The sequence below is a fragment of the Aspergillus glaucus genome (assembly GCF_001890805.1).
Source record: "Aspergillus glaucus CBS 516.65 unplaced genomic scaffold ASPGLscaffold_7, whole genome shotgun sequence".
In the NCBI taxonomy this organism is placed as follows: domain Eukaryota; kingdom Fungi; phylum Ascomycota; class Eurotiomycetes; order Eurotiales; family Aspergillaceae; genus Aspergillus; species Aspergillus glaucus.
This window is the reverse complement of record NW_019170459.1, coordinates 390,827-415,862: the sequence shown is the minus strand read 5'-3', so window position 1 is coordinate 415,862 and position 25,036 is coordinate 390,827. Positions and strand designations below refer to the sequence as shown.

The window sequence follows — 25,036 nt, the reverse complement described above, 5'->3', positions numbered from 1 at the left end:
ATACTAGTATCCAAAATTATATATCAAAACATATACAAGAAGAATTGAGGAAAGATAAACCAACCCAAGTAAACCCTAACCCCCCAAAAGAAATGACTCAAAAAAGCTACCTTGCCATCCGATACGACTCATATGACATAAAACCAGGGTCGTCATCCTGCTCAACAGGTCCGTACCCCCCGGTACGCCAGCGGTCCAAAGCTGCAGGAGGCACCTCCGTCTGCGCAGGCGCTTGCGCCTGGTCAAGCAGTGATGTCTCACTCTCGTTAGTTGTCTGTTGGTACAAGCCTCGTCCCACGGGACCGCTATCACCGCGAGACAATGGTGGACGGAAGACTGGGTGGACATGGCTATAGGGGTCTGCTGGCAATGCGGACATGGACATGGAGAGTCCTGATGGAGCTGGTGAGGACGCGCGCGATGAGCTGGGTGACCATTCGCCGCCCAGCATGCTGCGTGGTGTATGGGATCGTTCTGTGATGAGATCCTCTGGACGACCGTAGATTCCACCGCCAAACTCGTCTCGGAATTCGGGGCGGTCCTTGAAGTACGAGAAGTCCAGCTGGTTCTCTGGAACAACTTCGAATGGAGCTGTGGCGGACGGATCCGACTTGCCAGGATGCGAGGCGGACATTGGGTTCAAGGCAATGTCTGAGTACTCGCCCTCCGCCATGGAGTTGTGTAGACGCCCCCGGTAGATCTTCTTCAGTGCATCGGCCGCCCGAGCATGCACCATCGGAGTGATGAGGGGTTTGTACAGAGCCGGATGGCCGAACTTGCTGCTGAGTCGTTCTGAAGCCTTGCGACCAGATTTGCCGGCTGCCAGCGCTTCCGCATCGCTCAAATCTGCCCGATTGTAGTACTTGGTGTCGGTGTCGAACTTTCTCATGCAGTAGAACTTGAAGATCAGCACCAGAAACGGTAGCGGAACCACACAGTACACCATGGTCCATGTGCCTTTGACCTTGGTCACGAGCGCGATGATGATGTCCGACAGGATAGTCGCAAACACCATTCGGTTGAACAGGACACGCCAGAATTGGCCGCCAGATTCATTCTTGGTCACGAATACGTACAGCAGCAGGTACTTCTTCAGCAAGGCATCCAACCCAAAGTACACGGCCGTGACTGGCAGCACGATGGGCTGCAACGTCGCAAAACACAAAGCCACCGTTGCGTAGTACAAGAAGTAGTTGTAATAACTAGCATAGTCAAACGATGGAGGCGCCGTCCGTTCGATCGCCTGTCGCGGCGTCTGCGACATAAAGGTCCGGACGAACCAAATCCAGAACAGGCTGACGAGCTGCACCAGGTCAATGGCAGCTCCCAGGTTCCGCTGCAGCAGCCAGGACACCCAGAAGGGTGATACATTGCACAAAGCACTAATGACCTTGGAGTAAAGCTCGCCCTCTTTGAGTGCTTGCCACACATTTTCATCGTGCTGGTTGGCTTCGATCACAGTAGAGACGAAAGTCCAGGCGGCTGAGAAGAGAGAAAATACAATCAAGTTGTTGAAGACGAAGAACGCATACAGATGGTGAAGCACATGTCTCTCTCGAGAAGTCTTGGTCACGTCACCTGCTCGGATCGCCAAACGACGGAAGATGATAGGCAGAATTAAATAAACCAACGATGTGATAGCAGGGGACGCAATACCCTGCACCGCAGCCCAAACCTTGGGGTTGGCATTGAGCGAGGTTTGGAAGGCCGGCCAAACCAGACCCAGGTTGTTCAGGTTGGACAGAAAGATGGCAATCATAGCGTTGGGCGCGATCCAAACGACTGTCAACGCTGTAACCCAAATAATGTTCATAAACCGTTTCCACACGCGTGCTGACTTGGACAAAGGCAGGTTCTCCCAGATGAGGTCGTGCGGCCGGGGAGCCAGACTAATGGTAGTACCTTGTGGGTGCTTCTTGCGCGCCGTGTAGGCTACCGCATGCGCATGCTCGATCATATCGAAACTGGCGAAACCAAACGGCATGGCATCCCGTTTATCGACGGAAGCACGAACATGGCGGATTTCCTCCTCGAGACGTGTGATCTGATCGGTGAGGTAGTCAATGGCGTCCACCTTCTTGCCGACTGTGTCACCGCGGTGGTTCCGGGGTGGACGCATGGTGGGCCGGTTTGGTGGCAGCTGATCGGGTCGCTTGAGGTACTTGGCCAAAACCGACTCGAGTTTGCGGACGGTTTCATCGTGTTCCTTGATCAGATTGGGAAGACCCTTGACGTTGCGGCCGACAGACGCTCGTGGCAGTGCTGCAGTGGGATTGACTTCATCCGTGAGGCGCATAATGCCTTCTTCGGAGCGTGCAGTTTGGGGAATATCGAGGATCATCAAAGTCCGTGCATGCAGACTACGCTGATAATCCGAACTCTGAAAATAATTTCTCCTAAGACGAACAATAGCCTTGTAATTCCTCCACAGAAAGAACACAATAATAATATTGAATGCCCACGCGCAAGCCACCTGACTCCACACGGCCATGGTACTGACATACATCGGTGTCATGATAGTAAAAGCCGAAAACCCCTGTTGAACAGCACCCTTGCTTTGCGTGAGATTGACCGGAATCATTATAGAGCAGCCGATAATGCTCATAAAAATGAAGATATTGCGGCACATCTTGGTGAATCGCAGGAAGATGGTAGCGTCGAGACCAATGCACTCGACAAGCTCGGGTTCTTTGGTACGCAGGACGGGCTTGAACCAGGCGAAGATGCCTCTGCCAATTGGAGGCGGGGAGTGCTTGTGGTCTGCATGCTTGGTTTTTGGGGCGTAGACGACGGAATGACGGGGACGAAAGAGGGAGAAGAGCAGGGCGAGGAGGGCGGCAGCGGCGACGGAAGTGACCAGGGAGGCAGACAGAGCGTTCAATTGGAACTATCATTATCATGAGTTAGTATATATGTGTAGTATATTCAGCAGGGAGAGCGTACAGCCGATGAAAACGGATTCTGAATGAGCTTGAGGAATTCGTCTGCGGGCGTCGTCTCGTCGCGGCGGAAAACGAGAGGATGCATAGCGGTGGCACGACCTCCGAAGAGGCGCACGAGGACGGAACGAGGGACTAATTATATGGTAATAATAGAAAACGAGAGACGTGAGAGAAGAAGAAAAACGAGAGAAGAACGAATAAAGAGAAAATAAAAGAAGAAAGAAAGAAAGAATGGATGACGAGGCAAAAAGACACAAGTCCGGGTGGATCCAGCGGAGGCGGTTGGACAACGGCGTTAGACCATCTCCATAGACTCATATAAGGCTATTGCTTGGAGTTTTCAGACGGATATTAATGATAAGATGATAGAATATTATGGGCTGGAATATGTACACTACATACTCCGGAGTAAAGTGCAGAGTGACAGTCTTCAACGCAGATTCTACAGATTACATACAAATACTGCATCGGTCCCTGCTGGCAGATCATCGGTCTTGGTAGTCTAGACCATTTGATCTATTTATGCTTATCCCCAGACCCGTATGATTTGCAAAATGGTTTCATTTCTCTTGCGATCCTATAAATCAACAACTACTTATGTCTACATTGCATCCTATACTCCAGAGTGCTCTACTACTGAGTATGTACAGCATTTACAGTGCAGACACTAAATGTAAAACGGCTGTGGAATCTGATTGGTTCTGGTATATACTATTTCTGTGGGCCAATGAAAACTCTTCTATGCGTCGTGGTCTGGAACATTTTGAGACACGAAAGTGGGTCTCTGTATTTTATGTTCCATCATTACAGCCTCTTGCCCTTTTGGGACTGGAACATCGACAGGAACAGCACATATGTAGACTATGGAGTAGATATTGGTATGGAATAAACAGAATCTTGGTAGATAAATAGAAGACTATGGTTGTGTTTAGCGTATTGCTGCCTAGTGCGATCTATGACCTACTAATTTCGCACTATCTAACGCTACCTTGAGACTATCAGCTTTTCACGCATGACTCCGTACCGGTACTATCAACACCATGACCGGCCGAGGGAAACCCGCAAACATACGTCCTATTTCCCCCACAGGCTCCTCCCTGGCTGTCCGCCCTGTACCCTGGACTCGCAACTTTGCTGCCCGCTCATTCGGCCCAGGTGCTGCGGCGGACATCACGACGACAGCCCGGCCACTCCGGGAAGTGCAAGAACAGGCTGACACCGCTACTTACTATGACCCGACGCCCTACAACCCAATACTCGATCAAGGGATAGATCTGCTTCGCGAAATCGAGGGATGGGAGCAAGTCAGCTTTTGGAAAAGACAAATACGTGGGCCGAGATCCCACATGGGGTTATTACGTGTTCGTGACGAGATATTCGGAGAGCGTCCTCGAGAACATCCCTCGAGCGATAGACAACCTGCTAAAGGTGGTGCAGCGCGGCTTGCGATGTTATACCCTGTCCGCGTATGGGGATGAGGCATTCCATCGCTTTAAACTAGATGTGATCGAGGACCAAGATGCTCTGAATGGCGCGTCCGATGACCGTATTCGGGAGGAATTCCGGGCTCTGATCCGTAGTTTCAATCTGTGTGATGATGAGGAAAGGTTCGTGCCTCCCGCTCGCAACGTGGCTTGTCTAGTTCTCGACGAGGCCACGATCTCGATGCTCGTCAATCTTTCCTTCCCAGAGGACCCAATGGATGATCATAAGGCATTTAGCGAGGTGACCATCAAAGTCGTGGATATTTGGTGGCAGCGTTCTTCCGCGCACCCTGAATCGAGTTATCGGGGTGTGGGAGATTGTCCCATCGTTTCACTCGACAGGCTCTATTTGATGCTCATGTCGGGTGTAAACAGTGGTGCCATGGAGGATCTCCATCCGATGAGTGTTGGTCTGTAATTGAGCACTGCAATTGGACTACAATTATGCGCAATGATCTTGAAATTTCGGGCTGACATTGCTCTGGGTTAATACATGCGTGTTTGCGATATTGTTATCGCAACAACCTGTAAAGCTGTTACAATCTGATACAATGTCATGCTGAGCCGGGAATGGGTGAAAATTCCAGTGTTGTCATCGAAGGTTCGAGTGGACCTCTCTTCCCCGTTAAGCGAGGATGTGCCTGGTTCAAGAACCAGCCAGTGCGAGAACCGGGAAGAAAGATCAACATTGTCATTATTCCAACGCCGTAACTTGGACAATGCACAAGATCGACATCCCCAACGTTCGGATTCCATTTCTCCAGAAGAACCACAATGATATCATACGGCTCCGCAGCAGATGCGCAAGTGCAACTGTTGAAAAAATCATTGCACTCGTCACATCTTTCGTATAGTATCCACTTTTCGTTCTAGACGTTGATTGTGGGGTACTCCGGAGTAGTATTGGGATGAATTTTCATGTATGTACTAGAGGTTGGGGACGCAAGATATCCGAGCGGCACTACCTTACCCTAGAGTAGCTAGAATGGTGTACTTGGGCATTTTGTCCGAATTCCTTTCAGATCGCGAATGCAATGAATGATAGGTTTCGTCTCATCGCTGGGATAGATGTTAGTGTCTTCCCCAGATCAATATAATGGATAAAGACGAGTTGCTCCGTGTTTGGGGTGTGACGTGGCTGCGTTCCAGAACGAGAGTCTTTGGATTGAAAATGGAGGTGAATCACTGTCGTCAACTTCATTACATAGTGAATGGTCAGTTGTCTGCAGAATGAGCAGTTCTCCTTATGTCTGCCTCCTCTTCATCTCCCTCTTCTCTCCCTCTTCCACTGTACATTACAACAAGTGTTATCAATTTGACAGAACAGCCCTCTTTCCGACACGCATATTAGGCTCGATTCGTGCCAATTTCAAGTTGACGGTCTGTTAAAACAAGATCCATCAGGCCCGATGAAGCGAAAGCTGCAAGTAATTTGCTAAGAAAACCGGTCCCATTTTGTTTTCCTCGAAAGAACAATCAACGCATATAAGTCTCGAGTTGGTTCATGGGTCTAGAAGGCTGAGAGCCCCCATACACAATGACCAAAAAAACTTTGTTCCGGGGCAGGTCAACATCCGTACGGTAATCAAATTGTTCACGTATTTGAAACAGCCACAGCTGCATGGCTTCTGCATCAACACCTATATAATGACTTGAAGGACAGCTTGACTGAGCAATGGAGACCATTGACGCGTATTTCGACACCAATAAATATGATATACTTGTCCAATGAAGGTTATAACTGGGCGGTTTTAGAAAACTAACTGCATCTGACTGCAGTAACCTGACGAGCTGGCTCGAAGCCCATGTCATGCATGAGCGCCTACATCTGTGAATCTACTCCTTGAGATGTTATTCCGTGCTCTAGGGTCAGATTTAGTAGAGCCCCACGGGGCTGTCAGTGGAGAACCTGGGGTTTGTTATGGGAAATACGATAACAACAGTATCACAATTATAACAGAGACGGACTATTCGTCGATCGATATGCAAGGCCTCGATCCTCAAGAATTGCACTGGGTGGGCAAACGCAGCTGTGATGAGAACTGTGTTGAATAAGTATCTCACTGTCGTTTCCCCTGTGATTCAGATGATAATAGTCCGTTGCAGTGATCCTCCAACTCTATGTGGTGTCGCTGGACGAAAAAAGAGTTCCCGTCCCAGACGGAATCTTCACACCAGTCTCTCTGGAGTACCTATTCCCCATTCTGGATCTGTCGCGTATTTCAAGATAGAAAAGGCGGAACACAAACAGCACAAAGCCTATATGAAATCAATCCCAATATGTGCTCGATACTGCCATATTTTGCACATTGCTGTTCTTAATGAACGGCCAGAATACAGGGCTTGGTTGAAAAAGAAGAAACAAATGACACCGGCCATAACAACGTCCAGAAAAGCATCGCCACTGGAGACACTCAAAAACGACTGACACCATCGACACCATCGACACAATCTGAAAACATGCAAAAATGAAATCAGGGTAATGGATAGGGACCGGCTTCATGTGCATATTATCACAAGTCTCGAAACCTGCTTTATAGAACTATTACTTGAAGGCTTGCTACGGGAATGTTTTCAGGGTGGCACAAGAGGCTTTGCGAGTAAACATTCGAGAACAGACCACACTGTTTTGTGGTAGGCCATGGACTCATGTTACGATGGTATGTCTAGACGGTTTACGATACTCGACAGACTACACGATGTGTTATGAGGCATGATATTACTGGCTGGAGGGCAGGCCCTGAGTTATTGCCTTGATTTTGAGGTTTAACAACAGACCAATTATCGGATTCGCGGTCGAAGGAAATGAGGGAATGGACGAGGGGGGGAAAGCATTGCGCAAAAGTAGAGAGCTACTTGTATCATCCTCTCAAACCTCAACATATTTTACCTCTTCATCCAGACAGGCCTGAAAGTCTAACGATTCAACATAATGCCTTAGAACTTGCGAGTCGTTGGCTATGTCAGCCTTTGAGAAACGAGATCGGATGAGAACGACGAAGTCGAGGTCTATCGTGGTATGGTAGAATTGGGGCGTACAGATTGTTAACGGAAGCATTGCTCACACCGTGTTCAGCGCTATTAAATATACAAACATCATTGGAGGCGTACGCCAGAATGGCTCTAGCTGTTTGTCCTTGAATAAACAAGGAAGAACACTATCCGCTTAGAATCCAAGCCAGTCAGGATGGGATATGTTTTTTCACAAGACAAACACTACTAGATTCGATCTCAGTCATCTTACATACCATGCTTATATGAATGGAAGTACTTAGTCTGATCCGCAAACTAGGCGATAACCGCAACAAGGAGGCACACAACAATGTTACAAGCATCTGTACAAGCGGAAAACGAGACTGAGCGGTTGAATATAGTCGGGCCATACGGCAAAGCCCTAGTCATAATAAATGAGTCCTACAGCGTATTCGAGCATATGACGACAGGAGCTACGGATAGTTCTGTTCCCCCCTACCGGTATCATGGGAATCAGTATGGCATAGTCTTCTGACATTCAGCCCACCAAACTCCTATACTGCAAGTCAACACATAGGAAGGAGACATTTTAACTGGCTATGCAAAGGCAAGCACCGCCTTTTTTACAGCACTCCCCGGGTTCGATTCCAGCAGATCTTTCCATGGAATAGATTTGGATTCAGAAATTCAGTATCACCTACCCAAGGCGAAAACCCGAGAAGACAGCCTCACAGCAGTGCTGATATACGGAGGATCTATATACGGAAAAGACAACAATATCATAGTATTCTACATCCTCGTGCGTCTGTCACGCTCATAAAAAGAAATCCGACCACACACCAGCAAAAACACATTGATTTAAAACCCGCTGGCAAATGGCCCGGTCTCGGTTTGGAACGCAATCGACACCACCAGTGAAGGACATTGACGCCTTGGACACCACTGCGACCTTCCAACTTTGTGCGAATCCCTTGTCATAGTCTCTCAAGTCCCAGCTCAATCTGGGTTTGCTTCAGTCGATGGATAAATGTCGATACTATACTGGTTCACTCGCATCAATGCATCTGCTGTGCGCTGTGCTGTTTTGCCTCGTACAAGGAGACGTTTGAGCAGATGTACGGTTTCGATTATGAAAGAATCCAGAAGTCAATTGACTCGATGGATGTGGATGCGAGGTTGATCGAGTTATTGGATATCATCAGTCATGTTCGAATCACATTTCACTGGGGCAGTCGGTTGGGGGCTGCTACTATTGAGAGCAAAACGTCGAATATTGTGAATAAGTGGTTGCAGAATCCTTTTGGTGTTGACGAGGGAGAACTAGCCAGAACTTACAACATTATCATCCATTACCTTTTCCCCGGGAGTTTGTGTGATATCAATGAAAATGGGTTGCGCACGTGGGGCCTATGCATGACATTCTCTGAAGGCAAGATATGGGTCTATCGGTGTCTGAGTCTGGACTAGACCGTACACATACGTACCTTCCTACTTCCAATAGCCAGCCCTCCATACTCTCCAAACCTAAGCTAAGATATCTCCTCCGCAGCCCTCGGAAACCTCCACAACCACCCCTCCCTGCTCAATCTCTCTCCCTTTTCTGATAAGAAATCCGTAATTTTCTCGTTCAAGTCTACGTCTCATCAGCACCATCCATCCCAGCCCGAAATGGAAAAAGAAAACATACCATCAACACCCATCCCCCTCCCCGCCTGCAACGAATAATGATCCCGAAACTCATGCACGAGTATCAAATCCTCCGGTAACTCTGTGCCCTTTGCAACGCAGTAAATGCAAACATGCGGATTTTTCGCCGTACGCGCGAGTTTCTGCATTACGGATGTGTTTGGTCTTATTGATGCGCCATTTGGGACTATGTATCACTTTTTGTTAACTATATATTTACTTTTATGGGGTATAGATACTCAAGGAAAGATATAGGCGGGGTGGGGGGGGTACATTCATAAGTCGACAGATCTAGAGCTAGTGGTCGTACGAGGCCGTTGACGGTGATTAGGTCGAAGGCGTGTCGGGGGCGGAGGAGGGGGAGTGATAGGCGCGGAGACGGACGTAGTGGCCGAAGATTAGACGGAAGAGGTCTTTTGGGGTTGTTGTGAAGGATTGGATGAATCGTGGCATTGCGTGAGTACCCTGTACTCTTGATGTAGAATAGGTGTACGAAAGTAGATACTGAGTCACAACCTTGGGGATAACTACGGAAGCTTACTCCGCGCATTACGACATGAATGAGTTTGAAAAATTGCCATAATTCATTATACACTGGAATACATGATCACTGGATACAGTCACCTAACTCCATGTCTACCCGATCTTTTCTCTCCCCAAATGCTCATACAAGTCATCAGTAGTTGTATGTCGTCATCATTCTTTTTTTTATGTACTAAGGCTCATTCCTTTTTTTTTTTTTTAAAAAAAAAAAGGTTTACAGCTGGCCAGCAGCGTTGAAGTCATCCAGAGCCTCCTGGACACGCTTGCTCATGGTCTTCTCACCCTCACGAACCCACACGCGGGGGTCGAAGTACTTCTTGTTGGGCTTGTCAGCACCGTCGGGGTTACCGATGGGGGCCAAGAGGTAGTCCTTCTTGTTGAGGATGTAGTCACGGATACCGGTCAAGTAAGCGTACTGCATGTCAGTGTCAAGGTTGACCTTGACGACACCGTAGCCAATGGCCTCCTTATATTCGGCCTTGGAGGAACCGGAGCCACCGTGGAAGACAAAGAAGACGGGCTTGGTCTTCTTGTGGCCAACCTTCTCCTGGACGTACTGCTGGTGACGCGAGAGGAGCTCGGGGTGGAGCTTGACGTTGCCGGGCTTGTAGACACCGTGAACATTACCGAAACCAGCGGCAATGGAGAAGTAGGGGGAGACGGCAGCGAGAGCGTTGTGGATGGCGAGGATGTCCTCGGGCTGAGTGTAGAGGGAGTTGTTGTCAACGTCCTCATTGTTGACACCGTCCTCCTCACCACCGGTGATACCGATTTCCTGATCTCGTTAGCATTTTCATTTCAGAACACTGGTAAAGGGAGCTGGAGGGGCTTACCATCTCGAGCCACTGCTTCATGGGAGCAGCACGCTTAAGGTAGGCGGCGGTGGTCTGGATGTTGTAGTCGACAGGCTCCTCAGACAAGTCAATCATGTGAGAAGAGTAGAGGGGCTCGCCGTGGAGCTTGAAGTAGGCCTCGTCAGCATCGAGGAGACCGTCCAACCAAGGGAGGAGCTTCTTGGCGCAGTGGTCGGTGTGGAGGACGACGGGGACACCGTAGCTGGGAGCGATGCTACGGATGTAGTGGGCGGCGGCGATACCACCAGCGATGGAGGCGTTCTGGCCGTCGTTGGAGACACCCTTACCGGCGAAGTAAGCGGCACCACCGTTGGAGATCTGAAGGACGATGGGGGATTTGGCGTCACGGGCAGCCTCGAGGGTCGAGACGACGACCGAGGAAGAAGTGACGTTCACAGCAGGAATAGCAAAGTTGTTCTCCTGAGCATACTCGAAGAGACGGAGGACATCATCACCAGTGATGACACCAGTCTTGCGGGAGAGCTGAAGGACACCCATTTTGTATGTGTAGAAAGTAGAGTAGAGAAGTGATGTGAAATAGAAAAAAAATGTATGGAAGAAGTTGAAGAAAGGTGAAGGGAAAGAGCGGGAGACGGTTTATTTAAAAAAGCCGCAGCAACGCCTCTCTCTCTTTACCGGTTGACGAATCTGGAGTGAAATCACCGCTTGAACAGGCAAGGAGGGGCTCCGTTACTATGGAGGGGCATTTCCTATGCTACACCGGCATGTGGGCCGTGACCTCACCATGATTCAATCGGAGGGCAGAGGGCCGTTAGCTCGAGCTATTTTCTACACTGCACTATCCTATTGAGAACATCACAATTGAATATGAAAAAATTATTGACAATTTGAATCTGAACCAGTCAATCAGTACTGTATTCTGCTATTCTTTTGCCCATTGACCTGGTTAAGTGGTGTACAAATACAGAGTCCGGCAACCCGACTTCCCCCGCCGCCCTCCACCACACCGAAGACGGCCGATAGCATCATACCTCGCCTTTGATATCATCATAGCAATTCTTCCAGAGTAGAGCTCTCTCTCTTTACTCTCTACTACAGGTTCCAGAGTACTGTTTCCAGGTTCAATTGCACTCAAGCAAACAAGATACACCTTTTTCAAGTACACAAACCTGACACCCCGCGAATACCTCACCCGAACTCCCCCCTCCCTCCCCTCCGCTTCCGTTTTTCTTTCGTGCTTCTTTCATTTTCCCTCGGTTCTCCCCTTCGTTGCTTCACGTTCTTTCTATGTTATTTCCATTACAAGCCAAGCCAAGCCGGATCACAGGTCCCATGACACTGAAGAAAGTATCATCCATGTCGCATCGTGGGTCTATGCGCGGTGCGATGACACTCCGGACATGAAAAACTTATCCGCTCCTCTTCTCCGGAGTACGTATGAGCAAACACAAGAGACTATCAATAACTATTCGTAGCACTATAACAGTTCTAGGTTTAAATTTGGATATCCATGACAAATTTACACTCTTAAACCGCCGACCCAGACTCCGACTCCGGCTTTTCCATCTCGTAAAACAACAAATACACATCCTTCTGCATCCCCAGCACATCCGACGTCTTACACTCCTTGATCTTCTCATCCGATATCCGCCACCACCGGTTGTTGATTTTGCTGCGTCGTCGTCCCAATCGCGATGATCCTTTGTCTTTGGAACTGCGTGAGCCGGTCCTGCTCCATCGTCCGTCCGTTGTTGTCGGGCTGCTTCCATCATCCGAGGTGGGGGACTGAGCTTTCGAGCCGGAAGATTTGGATCGGATACTTTGGAAGGATATACGGGATTGCGATGTGTCGGGTCGAGAGGATGGGGAAGGGGGAGGGTTCAGCTTGAGGGAACCCTTTGGCGGAGAGCCCTGGGAGAGGGAGAGGGCAGAAGCAGATCGAGAAAGGTTAGCAATATCAGCGGGATCGGGGTCAGACCCGTTGCGTGGGTTAAGTCGAGGACTCGGGGCTATGGATGGCGCTCGCGACGTGGCTCGTGACGGTGCTCGCGATGGATTCCTGCTCGTCGCGCGACTGTTTGCGAACGAGCTAAACGCGTCCCGAGTTGAGAAAGGAGCATAGAGTGTATTGCGGCGGAAGGACTCGTAATGACCGCTTTGGTGACTGCCTTTATGGCAGACGATCGCCAGGAGCTTAAACCACTTGGGATTGAGGATCCCTCCCAAGGAAAGCCGTTCAGGAAACGACACCTTGGCTGCGTTCTTGGTCGAGCTGCTTTGGTCGAAGATCGACCGCGAAAGGTGGATCGCAATGATCTTGGGGAATACCGTAATCCGCATATGCCGGGCGATATTGCGCTTCGGAGCGAGTTCCTTCGGGGGCAGCGTAACTCCCTCGGGTATACATTCGGGATCCGTCTCAATGGCCGCCTGGATCAGCCGGATGTCTGCATCGAGACGCTGCTTGTCCTTCTCCAAGCGCGCTCGGTTTTTTTCGGTAACTTTGGCTTGTAGAGCATGAAGGAGCCGGCACTTATCGCATCGGAAATCTTCGATGTATTCAGTCTTGAGAAGGCCATCGAAGCAAGCACTGAGCGTAGTCGAGCTCTTTTGTGGTACCTGGAGAGTCAGGTTCACAAAAGACGTCTGATTCGGTTTGTATTTGTAATGGCAAAACTGGCATTCGATCTGAGACTCCATCTTGCCTTCAAGCGGAAACCCGTCCTCGTTCTCGATGTCATCCAGCTTCGTATCAAGCATGGCAGGGATGCCATTTCTGGATTCATCGTCCACTCGAACATCGACCTCCGTCGGGCTCTTAGCGTCGCCGTTAATCTCCTGGCCTGGCTCCTGGGCGCCCGAACCCGCAGGCGTCTCCATTAACCATCTAGCCCTCTGTCGCGCTTTCACCCCAGCGTGATACTCATCACACAACCGCTCTGCAACAATCTGCAAGAACTCCTGCGCATCCTGCTGATTCCGACTAAGCCGCATCCGAAACGCATACTCGAGCGATTGCACGAACCCAGCCGCAGAAATAGTCTTCTTATAGATCGGCCGCTCATTCAACCGATCCAACATCCCCTTCAAAGCACTTGTAATCGTACCCTGCTGCAATTCACGGATCTTCTCCGGTCTCTCCCCGCGCGGGATCTCATCCAAGTTCGGCAGTATACTATAAATCTCCGGTCCGTCCAATTGGCGTCGATGGAGTTCCCGAATCAAATATACCCGTAGATCTCCCAGACCAGCCAGGGCTTGTAGGACGGAATTGATAAAGCAGTCATTGGCTGGGTTGGTCAGGCCCACGATGCTCTTCTTGCGATTGTTACCCGCATTCTCGTCTCCGTCGATGGTGTAGTTGGGTCCGAAGACGTAGAATAGGGTGACGGCGGCGAGGGAGGCCCCCGCCGCGTATGCGGCGACTGTCGTTGGTTTATCTTGCATCAATTAAGCTTGACGTATTTGTAGACAGGATAGCACCGAACTCATTTCTTCATTTGCCGGATAAAATCTTGAGTTGTATGAACCAGAAAATGTCGCGATTAACTTAAACTGGTCGTATAAGCACGGGGTACAGAAATAACGGTGTGGTGATTGGCTTTTTATTCGAATTCCGGTTTCTCGCTGCTGGGAGAAAGTCGGAGGAGGCACGGTCAAAACAACGGCTTCTACTATCCGGGCGGTAACCGGAAGAAAGAGTTAGCTTCATTCTGCGTGCTTCTCTCCCACACGTGTAGGTAAGCCGAGAGAAAGTGGAGAGGCTGCAGTGAATGAGAAAGGGAGCATCCGGAGAGGGGAAGGGGACTCGACTCGGAAGTAAGTTCAAGATGGGATGGATGTGCGCGTAGCGATCTCACCAGTATGTAACTTCGCAGTAAAGCACAATTTTGATACTAGCCTCAAAAACGAGTAAAGGGGAAACGTCCTTGGATTTATCGGATTCAAATCTCATACACTGCTAGAGCCAATTTTTCTCATCCGGGGAAACCGTGATCAACGACTGAAGCGGAAGATGCCTCAATGGCCGTGGGGGGGTAGAAAGTCCTCGGAGGTTTGTCGGGATGCGCCAAGTACCGGTGGCAGGCATAAATAAATATATGTTCCGAATAACATATCACATTATTGCCATGGTGCTTCGTTAATATTCGCGTAGGATTGGAAGCATTCGAATCCGTGGATGATTCTCGCGCTGATCGCGTTTTGCCCTCGCCTTATCCGTCTTTGCGCGCTCGTACCAGGGAAGATCATCCCTGGTGCAAATCTTCCGCATAATATTCGTTTTGATTTCCGTTAGCAAATGGCAGGAGGAGATGTGGGATGGGAAGTCATGGACAAAGTTGGGTTTTTCGTATATGGAAAAGAACGAAGCAATGAAACGTTGCAACACGACTCGGCGCAGTCACTTGATCTGCCTAGGGGAAGGAAGGGAAGGAGTAGAAGTATACAACCATCTCTGATTCTGTAAAATTCGGTTATTGCCGATTTCCCCATTTGTCATAGGAAAGCGATTGGAATTAATTTGCTTCCTTTTTCTTCTTGTTTTCTTTTCTTTTTCTTTTCTTTTTTCTTTTTTTTTTTTTTTTTTTTTTTTTTTTTTTTTTTTTTTTTTAACCTTCTGTGTGATGACGACTTTCTGTTACTTCTTCGAGGAGCTGGATGTTGTTGACGCTGGTTGCTGCGATGGCGTGGAGGAATATGACGATGAACGGTGTGAAGGACAAGAATAGAAGGACTCTTAATAGGAATTAGTACACCGTATAGAAAGCAGGGAAAGGAAAATAACCAATTCGCATAATCCGCATCTGACAAGAAACCAGACGTCTGGTATTTACTAAAGCAGCGCAGATGGCCCTCCAAAGCTAAGCGCGCAACCTGAAAACATTACGAGCTGACCTCTGCTTCTTCCGCTTCAGATGTAGTGGGAGCTCGCAGGAGTGATGTAAAAGTCGAGTAGTACATGATGTCCTAGCTATCTCTAGTAATGTCGAATCTTTGACGATTGTTCACCTGGTTTGGATCAATCTGTCACAAAACCATGAGCCATGCACATTCCAATGTAGACGGAGTACGTAATGGAGAGCCAGTACCTGCTGCAGTTCAGTGAGCTGCTGTACATGCTGCGCACGTTCTGAATAAGCAGTTCTCAACGCTGCTGTGAAGTCTGCCTTAAATCTGGCCCTGAATATCGGCCAGCTTAATCCCCATAATGAACGATTCATCCCAAGACCGAACAGCAGGATCAGTCGAAAGAGCCGGATATCGTGCGTCGATATCGAAGTCCAGTATACTCGAGGCACGGCCAAAGAGGAGTGAGATGTGTTTCTCAAATGTATATGCTGTCCAGAACAGTCAACGTGCATTTTCGGAGTTTCCAGTTCGGTCGTTGCGATATGTTATTTCACGATGGTATCCGAACATTTGACAATGACTGACTGCTGCAGAAATGAGGGTGTAGCATACTAGTGGTTTTGCCTCATCTTGTGCTTTTGTAAACTGGATAAGATAATGTTATCAAATTTGATTCTCAAATTAGGGGATCTTTACTCACTTTCATGATTAGTATAAATATATTTCAAAGCTGGGCACAGCTAAAACATCGTATAATTCGATGGTAGCGTTGAAGTTCTGCTCGCACTGGGCTGCATGTGCTCGAAGACCGAACCGCTGGTACAAAGGGCTTTGGAGAATCAAGAATTCATTCAACAAAGCATTGAATATTCCATACATGGATGCGAGGTGTCCCGAGGAGATGGGCTCTAATGGGAAGTACACGCTCCAACAAAGGCGCTCGATCAAGGATGTGTCGCTTATAACATATGAGCATAAGAATATGGGACGATTCGCTAGAGAATCATCAGCAAGTCTGTTCTTCCCACAAGGTGCACCATCTTCCAACAGTGTCGCTTTCCCCTACCCTCTAAGCTGCCAAGAAAAGGATAAAGTTAGATGCTAATAATGAGTACTGTGTGCGAAGAGATCATTCATACTCATTATCAATGACGAGAGCAGAGTAATCTTTTGTTTTCCAAAAGCCATGTCATCATCCGAGAGGACGAAACTGGAGACGAGGCATGTCTTATCTTCCATGTCGTATGAGTGTACTAAACAGATCTACTAAAAAACAGCAGTCGAGGGTACCGGAGAATCAAATCGAGACTTATTTCATGGATAGAACAAGAGGAAGGAGTCGTACCTTTATGCTGTACATGGCCACCACTGACGACTGAGACTGAGAGCTATTTTGAAGATTCTCCACACAAGAGAGACAGGCCACAACGAAACTATTCTGAGCCATCGTCGAGCTTGGATGATAGAAGCTGTTGTAGGTGGACTCGCGTATAACTCGGGGGTTCGGGCTCCCGGGCCCGATGCTCCAGTATACGACGACTTCTTATAATAGGAACTCTCCTTGAAAATAGGTGGATAGATAAGAACTGAAATGAAGTTGCCTGACCTGGTTCTGAGTATAAAGTACTTGGACTGAAGGGAGCACCCTTTTTCCGTCATAGAAGCTTTGTTCTTTAACCCGGAATACCCTACTCAATTTACCACCTCAAGCCAGCAAACATATCGGTATGTCTCCAAAGTACTTTCCACTCGAGCTTATATTCAGAGCTGCAATCAAATACTTACCACCACCCCTTCGACCAAGAACCATACTAACACACCGAAAGAGTCTCAATAGCGGAAGAATGCTTCACAGCCTTCACAAACCTCCGTTCGCGACGCCGCACCAACAAACCCAAATTCATCATCTACAAGATCACAGACGACCGGAGCACAGTCGTTGTCGAGGAGTCATCATCAGAACAAGACTACGAGGTGTTCCTCCAGAAGCTTGCTTCCGCCGGAGGTCCTAAATATGCAGTGTATGATGTGGAGTTTGATCTTAGGGAGGATGGAAGGGGTGCAGGACGGTTTATATTAGTTGGATTCCTGGTGATACGCCTGTTAAGGTATGCCTAAGTCTCATTGAGACAATTCCGTTGCTTTGTCTGCGTGAGGTTCTGACAATGTGTAGCTATGTATGATCTATGCAGGCACCAAGGAGAAGTTGAGGAATGCGTTAGATGTCAAGCTTTCTATTCATGCTGATAGCTTGGATGGATGAGGTCGAATGGAAGACCATGCTGAATGTGGCTAGCGGGGGCAAATTTCTATGAGGGCAATGGTAATGTTCGATATCATCAATCAATTGTATACAAATGACATATGTCAAGCCTATACATGTACATACAAAACATTCAATTTAAGTCTACCGTTCAATGTCCAAGTCAAAGAACGTTTATGCCTGCAGCGACTTGGGCAGGGTAGCAACCTTCTCGTTGAACAGATCCTCGGCCTGTTTCCAGACGCGAGCATTTGTTCGGTCATTGAGTTGCAGCAAGCTGGGCATCAGAGCCTCGCTGAACATCTCAGAGCTCTCACGGGGGAGGAGCGAGGGAAGGTGGTCAATGCTGATCACACTAAGAGGGGGACCCTGAGTTCCAGCAGGCAGGGTAACGGGCACAGTGGGCTTGTCGAAGGTGGTCGTGATGTCGTAAACGGGAACGGGGTTGTTAGGGTTGGTACTGTTGGGGGCAACGAGTTAGTGCCAGACTGATGGACGTAAAGAATAATACTTACGTATCAGCGCTCACGTCGCAAATGACGGAAAGGCGACGGTTGGGCGTCGAAAGGCTCTCAGGGCTGACGAAAGGAGGAATCTTAGCGGAGAGGTAGATGCAGTTGATGAAGATGTCAGCATCCTCAATGATCTCCTTGAAGGGACCGCCTAAACAAAGTCAGCATATAGAAAACCCAACGAAACGTAGGGTAACGAACCCTTCTTAGTCTCTTCAATATCCCAGCGGAAGATGTCCGAGTCCGGGATACCAACATCCTTGGCCAACTCCACGGCACCACTTCCGCAGCGTCCAAGCTATGCAATGTTAGCCCTGGCGCACTCAATTCATTAAAAGGGGTGACTCACAGCTCCGATGACCAGGATCTTGGGCGACTTGCCAGACTGCTTCTTGCCAGCCTCAAGCGATTCCTTCACGGACTCAATCAGAACGTTCTGGTTGGCATAAGGCACTTCACCAGGAAGCTCCTGGCCGGAATGGGTCGATTGCCATGCCCAGTTCTTAACGGCCAATGCGGAGCCTGCGTAACCAGCGGACCAACCGAAGGCTGCAAAGGCACCAATTAGCATTTGACAAAGCAACTGTCACCGGCGCAAATACTTACCAGCCACTCTCCGGCCAACATCGTCAGTGAGGAACTCCAAGTCCAAAAGAGTACCACCTCCACGGGGCCACCTGCTAAGAACATTCTCCCAACCGCCCTGTTGCTTGTAGCAGTGTGCGAAGGAGATGTGGACGTGCTCCAGGGGGAAGTCGTCCTCGGGTAATTCCTTCAGACCCAAGATGTAGGCATCCTTCGGCGCATCCTTCACCCAAGAACCTTCCTCGACGAGCGGCGCACCGACCTGTTCAAGTAGCGCATTAGAAACGTCAATTCGAGCGGCGTGTAAAGAAAGCGGGAGCATACAGCAGCAAACTCGTCATCTATTCACATGGGCCAGAAGTGTTAGCACGCCACTAAAAGTCAATTCGAAAATCAGTGGCAATCTTTTCAATCGTACCTTCGAAAATGCGCTGAGTCGAGCGCTCAACTGTCACCTCGTAGCCGGCATCAATGAGCTTCTTGCAGGTGGTAGGGGTCACTGTAGAAAAAGTCGATATAATTAGTCCCTATCAATTAAAACGCGGGGTCAATTCGCATGGATTTTTCTTGTCTTGTAACTTACAAGCTGACCGCGCTTCAGCAGGCTTGGTTTCGGCGCGGAGCCAGATCTTGTTGCTCGACATTCTGGATATAGTTTCAAACTGCCAGGGGGGGGAACGAGGTTTGGAGGCAATGGAACGAATGGATGCGATACTTATCAATGGCCTCTGACACAGACTTGCCCCTCCAGTGATAGCGCGCCGGTTATGTAATTGTTCCGCTCCGATAAATGACTCAGCGGGGTATAGCCCTTCCGAAAAGGGAAGGATGGGAGAGTGAAAACTTCGAGTTGTATTTACTTTAGGCCTTCTGGCTCTGGCAAAAAATCCCAGAGCTCTTGTATATTTAGATAGTCGCTTCATTTTCTCACGCCGTGTCACCCTCCCGCAAATTGAGGCACACACTTCATCAAGAACTGGTATGATATCTCTCTTCATTTCTTCCGATAGTAATGTGAATGAGCAGACTGACGAAGGTTCAGAAATCTATCAGAGCCAATAGGTTTTCTAGAAATGTGCCTTGTGGGCACATGTACATATGATCCCCGCAACTTGCTTTATAAGCAGTGGGTTAGACGCTACAAGCACTGGTACTACGAGGTGATAAACACAATCTAAAACCCAGGAACTTGTCGGCCAAGTCATTGATACTGTCCCCGTGTCCCAAGGATTGGATAAATTCTCTAGAGATTTGAAATGCTGCAGCCTAGCCTAAAGGAAGGTCCCCGAGTTCGCAATGTTCAGTAGCGATGGCGAGATTAAGATGGTAACTTGATTTTGAGGAGTGTCAAGCACGTAGCGGCCATGATGATCTATCCATGGCTCGCATTTTCAACTCTTTTGCTAAATACGCCCGTATAGCCCCAACCTTCGCATTCTCACTTAAAAGAGACCGAAATAATCCAGTCAAACCGCGTGTAGCTTCGAGCTAATCCTCCTTCAAGTAGAGATTATAACCTCGTGAGAAGTTCAATTGAAAAACCTCGTCTTCTGAGTATCCATTCGTATGAAGCCTGGAAATAACATCGGCTTTGAAGAATTCACGGGCAATATAGAAATCACATCCGTGGAAGCCAACCACGTAGATTTCCTGATCCCCTATATTGGCACCTCCGTGCCGTACATTAAGGTTTTTAGCGAGTTGGCCAGCATCACACTGAGTGTTTCCCCTAGGAATTCGCTCCAGTTATGGTCTTCGTACCACTAATGATATTTAGAAGATGTTCATGGGAAACAGACGTGCAACACGTACCCTAGGGCAAGAAATAATCGACAGACCATCAATTAACAGGCCAATTATGACCACACCCTCTGGTCTGGTCCTAAATACTTCACCACCAAGTACATACTTCATTCTGGATATTGATGTGGGCACTCTTGAGGGTCTTCAGCATGAAATCCCGCGTGCCTATAAGTGACAATCGACTTACCTAAGTCTAGGCTCTTCTTTTCTGATGTCAAGAGAAAAGTAAATAGACTTGATCAAAAGCCTCAACATCGATCCCTGTGTGCTTATAAATCTCGAATAAGGAACATCCTTGCGCATGCTGCGGCTTTTCTTGGGCAAGGTGATTGTCTCGGTTGATTTCAAAGTATTCGTGATTCCGATATCTTGAGAGTCGGGGTCTCTTCATCGTCGAATGTCGGAACAGTACCCAAGGTAATCATCAAAGAAGAGCCACAATTTCTTTTCTTCATCTGGCCAGGTTTTTGGATCGGTATCTTGTGCATTGTCGGTTTGTTGGAAGACCCAGGAGATTAGGTCCTCGACGTCCTTGTCTGATTGTATATCAGCGATGAATGTTGAGGATAGAACGGGGTATTTTCTCACCTTCGCGTTAAATGTCGACTATCCTGGGAATTAACTCGTCAAGGCCGACGATTCGAGAGTGGATGGTTACTGACATGCTATCGACTGTAATAGGTCCACCTGCATGGTATGAAGTGCTACATCATAATTGGCGCAGAGCAAATTGTTCCTTTGAGGTCAAGGAGAGGCTGACTAACCCCTGCATATGCAGGCAACATTTGTTTGTTTCTGAGAACAAGACAACATTCGGTGTAGAGCAATGCTTACGACTAGTTGTGTTAAGTTTTGGATGGTTTCCATGTCTAGGTTAAGTGAAGATGGGAATATTGCACCCTATAAAAACTTATTGACATCCAATTCTGATTTCTGTACCGCATCAGCTGGCGTCTGACATGAACTTAATTACATTGAAAACATGGCTAGTTCCATCGTTTCACATCAGTAATGAACAGGCGCATGGTGTAACATTCCAAAACATCTGTTAGGGTCCGTTCATAACCAAGATAAAATCAAAAGGGGAATAAGCCATCCAGAGAGCCTCCAAAGACGGTAGCCATCTAAGCGGCAGCCTTGGTCCGGCTGCGCGTTCTGCTACCGGGGCCGTCGGTGGAAACCGCCGGCTTCGCAGCAGGGGTCTTAGCCTTCTTGCCTCGACCACCCTTCTTCTTGTTCTCCTCTCCATTGGTTTCTTCCTTAGGGGCAGCGGTTCCGTTCTTGGCCTTTGTAGTTTCGCCCTTGCTGGTCTTCTGCTTCTTAGCTGTCGGTTCGCTTGATTCCTCTACAGCGGCGGGTTGCTCTGTTTCGGCAGGTCCGGTGGTGCTGGTTTCATGTTCGCGCTTGTCGCCAGCCTTGGGTTCCTCTGATTTGTCCTCTGCTGACTCCGGAGCTTTGGCTTCCTCAGTAGACTCAGAATCCTCCGCGGGTTTCGTCTGGTCCGCTGCGGTCGAGTCGCTGTGGCCATTGGTTTGGTCCGTGGTTTCAACATCCGCCTTGGTCTCGGCGCTTGCGTCGTTCGCGTTCTCTGTGGGCGATGCACGTCAGTTACTGCGGGAGCGGGCGCTGCCATTGCATGTAGGAGCCAGAGGGGTAGTGAACGACATGGCGCTGACTGGCAAAGAGATCGAATGCGTAAGGCGACTAGAGTCATGAACGTACCTTGAACGGCAGGCGCAGTTGGAATCTCAGTCCCTTCAGCAGCCATTGTGGGAGTTTGGAAAGGTAGGTGGGCACGTGCGTTTCAATTGAGAATTGATTTTGTTGAGACAGTAGGAAATGGTCGCGAGCACTAGGCGACTTCAATTATGATAAAGATGAATCTACAGATGAAGATGAAGTAAGACAATGGGATGGCTTGATGGACAATCGCACAGCGCGAGGTGAGGTTGCCCAGTGACGTTGACTAAGACGGGTCCTTGGAGACGCTAACCCGATTCACGTGGAACTCAATCTCTCACTCGCATCCGGTTGCAGGAACACAGCAGACAAATTCCCCAACACACCATTAAAATATTGGTCGGAATAAGCAACCTTTTTTTTTTTTTTTGAATAAACAGCCTTTCCGAAAATTTCTGGAATGCGAATGATACTGAAGCTTCAGTTGCGCTCAGGCAGCTTCTTGCTCTTTTTGGCGTAAATCTTGCCAAGAAGAGGAGATGGATAAAAAATTCCCCGACTGTTCCGATCTGAGTGGAGAGTGAAGTATGCGGAGTAGCAGCACTACAGCAGTCTTATGCACATAGGACATAGACTTTTGCTGTACGATGATTCAATGCTAAATGTGAATCTCGTGGCGGTGGTTGGAAACAACCTTTTTCCAAGGTTATGAGAGCATTGCAAATCGGGCTAACGAATCTCGTCTCTTCACCCCGCTTCTGGACTGAGTTGGCGATCCATGACATCGTTAATAATTAATAAAACAAGCTATGCTGATCAACAAATGAGGAAAACTCAAGTCAATGAGAATTGCAAACGATCAAGAAGGCGTTCTTCCTCATCAGAGACACGGTAGGAAGCATCTGGTGTCGTATCTGAGGCATCTTCACCGTTCAGTAGTCGTTGAATGTAGGGTGCAAGACGCGTAGCATCGCCAAATCGCTCCTGCTCGATTAAAAGACGAAGGGCGTGAAACCCGGCCTGAATAAACATACCGCGGGCATTTTCGAACTGCCTTTTGATCCCGGGTTCTAGGGATTCCGAAGATAACTGCTCCACTTGTCGAAGGAACGGCCCAGCGTCCGGATGTGTGGGATGGTAAAGGAAAAGGGCGTCGTTCAAAATGTTATTCAGTGCCAGGGAAAACATGAATTCCATGTACTCCTCGTATGGAGACACAGGAAGCTTTGTAGCTTGGGTGTGGTAATGTCCAACGACCAGCCTGTTTAGTCTGAAGCCTGCAAACTTGAGCTTCCTGCGCTGGGTTTCGCTGTATTCCCCGTCGGGCTTGCCGGCCAAAGTCGAGGCCAATTGGCATGATTGGGTAAAATATGTCACAGCAGATCCCAAGCCACGACCACACTCAACCTCTGCGTGCAGAAAATCGGCCAGGCGGCTAAGAAAAGGTAGAGAGTTGTCTTGATGGAGCGACCTGTTAGGCACCTCGTAGTCTGGGCCCAAAAACATCCTTAACCAACCCATAACGGTATCCTGCATCCCCTCCGCAACCAAGAATTTGAACAAGTATTTAGTCGCCTCCCTCGATGCAAAAAGCTTCTCCCTCACTGCCGGTTCAGATGCAAACCACCACGAGACAACCTTCGAACCGGCTCTGGTAGCCTTCAAAGCCTGCGTGCGTTCATGCTTGGTATGCTTGCCCGTAGTAGAAAGGAGGTACTGAGACTTCAGACAAAGTGCCAGCCTCCCATTCGTCATTAGTCCTGACGCAACCCATTCATCGAAGACGACCATTGGCTCTCTGGTAATTCGTTCATGGTAGGCCGGCACTCCTGGCTTTCGTTCTTTCAACGGGGCCACCCGGAAGAGGGGATTCTCCAAGATGTTCTCGAAATGCTGGTCGGCCATATGCGCGGCAGAGTCGGACCTTACGGAGTGCTCCCCGCCTTTGTTCGTCCGCTCGGGAGCGGCAGACGTGGGATACTCATGGTCAAGTTGACGACGAAAGGAGGATGTAAGGGCACCAAGGAGCTGTTGAGATTCCCGGGGAGTTCGCGGCAGCGGGTGATGAATCGAGGACCAGGTTTTGGGATTGAAAAGCGACGATTTTTTCATGACGAGGGGTTTGCTGCAGGCATCTATGAGAAGAATGTCGCAGGATACGTGGATCGAAGGAAATCGTAGTCAATAGTGTCCCGTAATCGTTAGAATACTAGGCGGATGTTCTGTACAGAGTACGGAGTAGGCTAGAGATGGAGGAACCGCGACCGGCGGGCGGTGAGAAACAGAGTGGTACACCTCACCACTGGGCATGGGAAGATTTTGACAGGATACCCAGTGTGGGAGGCAAATACATAGACTAAAAACTACTACTATAGAGAACAATTGATCTAGTAGCATAAATTGTAGCAAATAAATCAAAAAAGGGACAATTATTGACGGGTGCAGAGCCTCCTTCGTTCTGCCGCTCGCTAAAGGCGCCAAAGAAAGAGGCCTGATGAGTGTCATTTCGACCTCTCGTCTGCCTCTCGTCGTCCGCAAAGCTTAAGATCTTCTCTTCTTCCCTCTTCTCTCTCTCCTCCCTCTTTGCAACGCTTTCCCTTCATCCCTCTTCTTTCTCCCTTGTTTCATCTCCTCGATCTTGATTTTCCTCCACTGCTTCTTGTCTCTTTGTCTCTTTGTTCTTCCTCCGTCTGTGTGGTTTCTTTTGGTGCTGACCTCGGTGCCAATTCGTTGTTCGATTGATTCGACCAACTGACACCACACACACTCACCCTCGCACACACTCACGATATCACAACCTACCTTTCCACTCTCGCCTTTTTTTTTTTTTTTCTCTTCCTTTTTTATCCACGCGTCGGTTCTCCTGGTTTTATCTCCATCGATAGGAGATAATCAGAGA

The 25,036-nt window shown here is 48.7% G+C and overlaps 8 protein-coding genes across 8 annotated transcripts; 1 reads left to right on the top strand and 7 right to left on the bottom strand.

Annotated features, from left to right (window-relative positions):
- Positions 1-106: 106 nt before the first annotated feature.
- Positions 107-3,027, bottom strand: ASPGLDRAFT_123441 (putative DUF221 domain protein; the record flags this gene model as incomplete). The annotated part of the gene is made up of 2 exons (XM_022540398.1): positions 107-2,887; positions 2,944-3,027. The coding sequence occupies 2 exons, from the start codon at positions 3,025-3,027 to the stop codon at positions 107-109; spliced, it is 2,865 nt and encodes a 954-aa protein (XP_022402226.1).
- A 955-nt stretch (positions 3,028-3,982) lies between these two features.
- Positions 3,983-4,844, top strand: ASPGLDRAFT_24548 (uncharacterized protein; the record flags this gene model as incomplete). The annotated part of the gene is made up of 2 exons (XM_022543399.1): positions 3,983-4,246; positions 4,380-4,844. 2 exons carry the CDS (start codon positions 3,983-3,985, stop codon positions 4,842-4,844), a joined length of 729 nt encoding a protein of 242 aa, XP_022402225.1.
- Positions 4,845-8,851: 4,007 nt separating this feature from the next.
- Positions 8,852-9,985, bottom strand: ASPGLDRAFT_1360456 (uncharacterized protein). The gene is made up of 3 exons (XM_022541431.1): positions 9,359-9,985; positions 9,087-9,272; positions 8,852-9,032 (listed from the first exon to the last, which is right to left on the bottom strand). The coding sequence occupies exons 1-3, from the start codon at positions 9,633-9,635 to the stop codon at positions 8,929-8,931; spliced, it is 567 nt and encodes a 188-aa protein (XP_022402224.1). The 5' UTR covers positions 9,636-9,985; the 3' UTR covers positions 8,852-8,928.
- On the bottom strand, positions 9,843-10,980 carry ASPGLDRAFT_34312 (fructose-bisphosphate aldolase FBA1; the record flags this gene model as incomplete). The annotated part of the gene is made up of 2 exons (XM_022544420.1): positions 9,843-10,403; positions 10,462-10,980. The coding sequence occupies 2 exons, from the start codon at positions 10,978-10,980 to the stop codon at positions 9,843-9,845; spliced, it is 1,080 nt and encodes a 359-aa protein (XP_022402223.1).
- A 990-nt stretch (positions 10,981-11,970) lies between these two features.
- Positions 11,971-19,298, bottom strand: ASPGLDRAFT_65515 (putative ubiquitin C-terminal hydrolase; the record flags this gene model as incomplete). The annotated part of the gene is made up of 10 exons (XM_022548902.1): positions 11,971-13,883; positions 15,880-15,881; positions 17,748-18,017; positions 18,073-18,220; positions 18,271-18,367; positions 18,419-18,618; positions 18,676-18,916; positions 18,979-18,995; positions 19,073-19,153; positions 19,238-19,298. 10 exons carry the CDS (start codon positions 19,296-19,298, stop codon positions 11,971-11,973), a joined length of 3,030 nt encoding a protein of 1,009 aa, XP_022402222.1.
- Positions 19,299-19,936: 638 nt separating this feature from the next.
- On the bottom strand, positions 19,937-20,845 carry ASPGLDRAFT_1359916 (uncharacterized protein). The gene is made up of 3 exons (XM_022541427.1): positions 20,645-20,845; positions 20,467-20,590; positions 19,937-20,417 (listed from the first exon to the last, which is right to left on the bottom strand). The coding sequence occupies exons 1-3, from the start codon at positions 20,758-20,760 to the stop codon at positions 20,313-20,315; spliced, it is 345 nt and encodes a 114-aa protein (XP_022402221.1). The 5' UTR covers positions 20,761-20,845; the 3' UTR covers positions 19,937-20,312.
- A 736-nt stretch (positions 20,846-21,581) lies between these two features.
- ASPGLDRAFT_24543 (uncharacterized protein) lies at positions 21,582-22,225 on the bottom strand (the record flags this gene model as incomplete). The annotated part of the gene is made up of 2 exons (XM_022543398.1): positions 21,582-22,045; positions 22,180-22,225. The coding sequence occupies 2 exons, from the start codon at positions 22,223-22,225 to the stop codon at positions 21,582-21,584; spliced, it is 510 nt and encodes a 169-aa protein (XP_022402220.1).
- A 746-nt stretch (positions 22,226-22,971) lies between these two features.
- ASPGLDRAFT_34307 (uncharacterized protein) lies at positions 22,972-24,249 on the bottom strand (the record flags this gene model as incomplete). The annotated part of the gene is made up of 1 exon (XM_022544418.1): positions 22,972-24,249. The coding sequence occupies one exon, from the start codon at positions 24,247-24,249 to the stop codon at positions 22,972-22,974; it is 1,278 nt and encodes a 425-aa protein (XP_022402219.1).
- Between the last annotated feature and the right edge of the window lie 787 nt (positions 24,250-25,036).

What these genes read in the sequence shown, in the direction of transcription:
- ASPGLDRAFT_1359916 (XM_022541427.1), bottom strand. Translation starts at nt 20,760, where the DNA reads ATGCGCAAGGATGTTCCTTATTCGAGATTTATAAGCACACAGGGATCG. An exon ending in AAAGAAGAGCCTAGACTTAG is followed by an intron (nt 20,591 to 20,644) that starts GTAAGTCGATTG and finishes AAGACCCTCAAG; the next exon opens with AGTGCCCACATCAATATCCA. An exon ending in CGATTATTTCTTGCCCTAGG is followed by an intron (nt 20,418 to 20,466) that starts GTACGTGTTGCA and finishes AAATATCATTAG; the next exon opens with TGGTACGAAGACCATAACTG.
- ASPGLDRAFT_1360456 (XM_022541431.1), bottom strand. Translation starts at nt 9,635, where the DNA reads ATGCGCGGAGTAAGCTTCCGTAGTTATCCCCAAGGTTGTGACTCAGTA. An exon ending in AGATCTGTCGACTTATGAAT is followed by an intron (nt 9,273 to 9,358) that starts GTACCCCCCCCA and finishes AGTGATACATAG; the next exon opens with TCCCAAATGGCGCATCAATA. An exon ending in GAGGGGGATGGGTGTTGATG is followed by an intron (nt 9,033 to 9,086) that starts GTATGTTTTCTT and finishes GATGAGACGTAG; the next exon opens with ACTTGAACGAGAAAATTACG.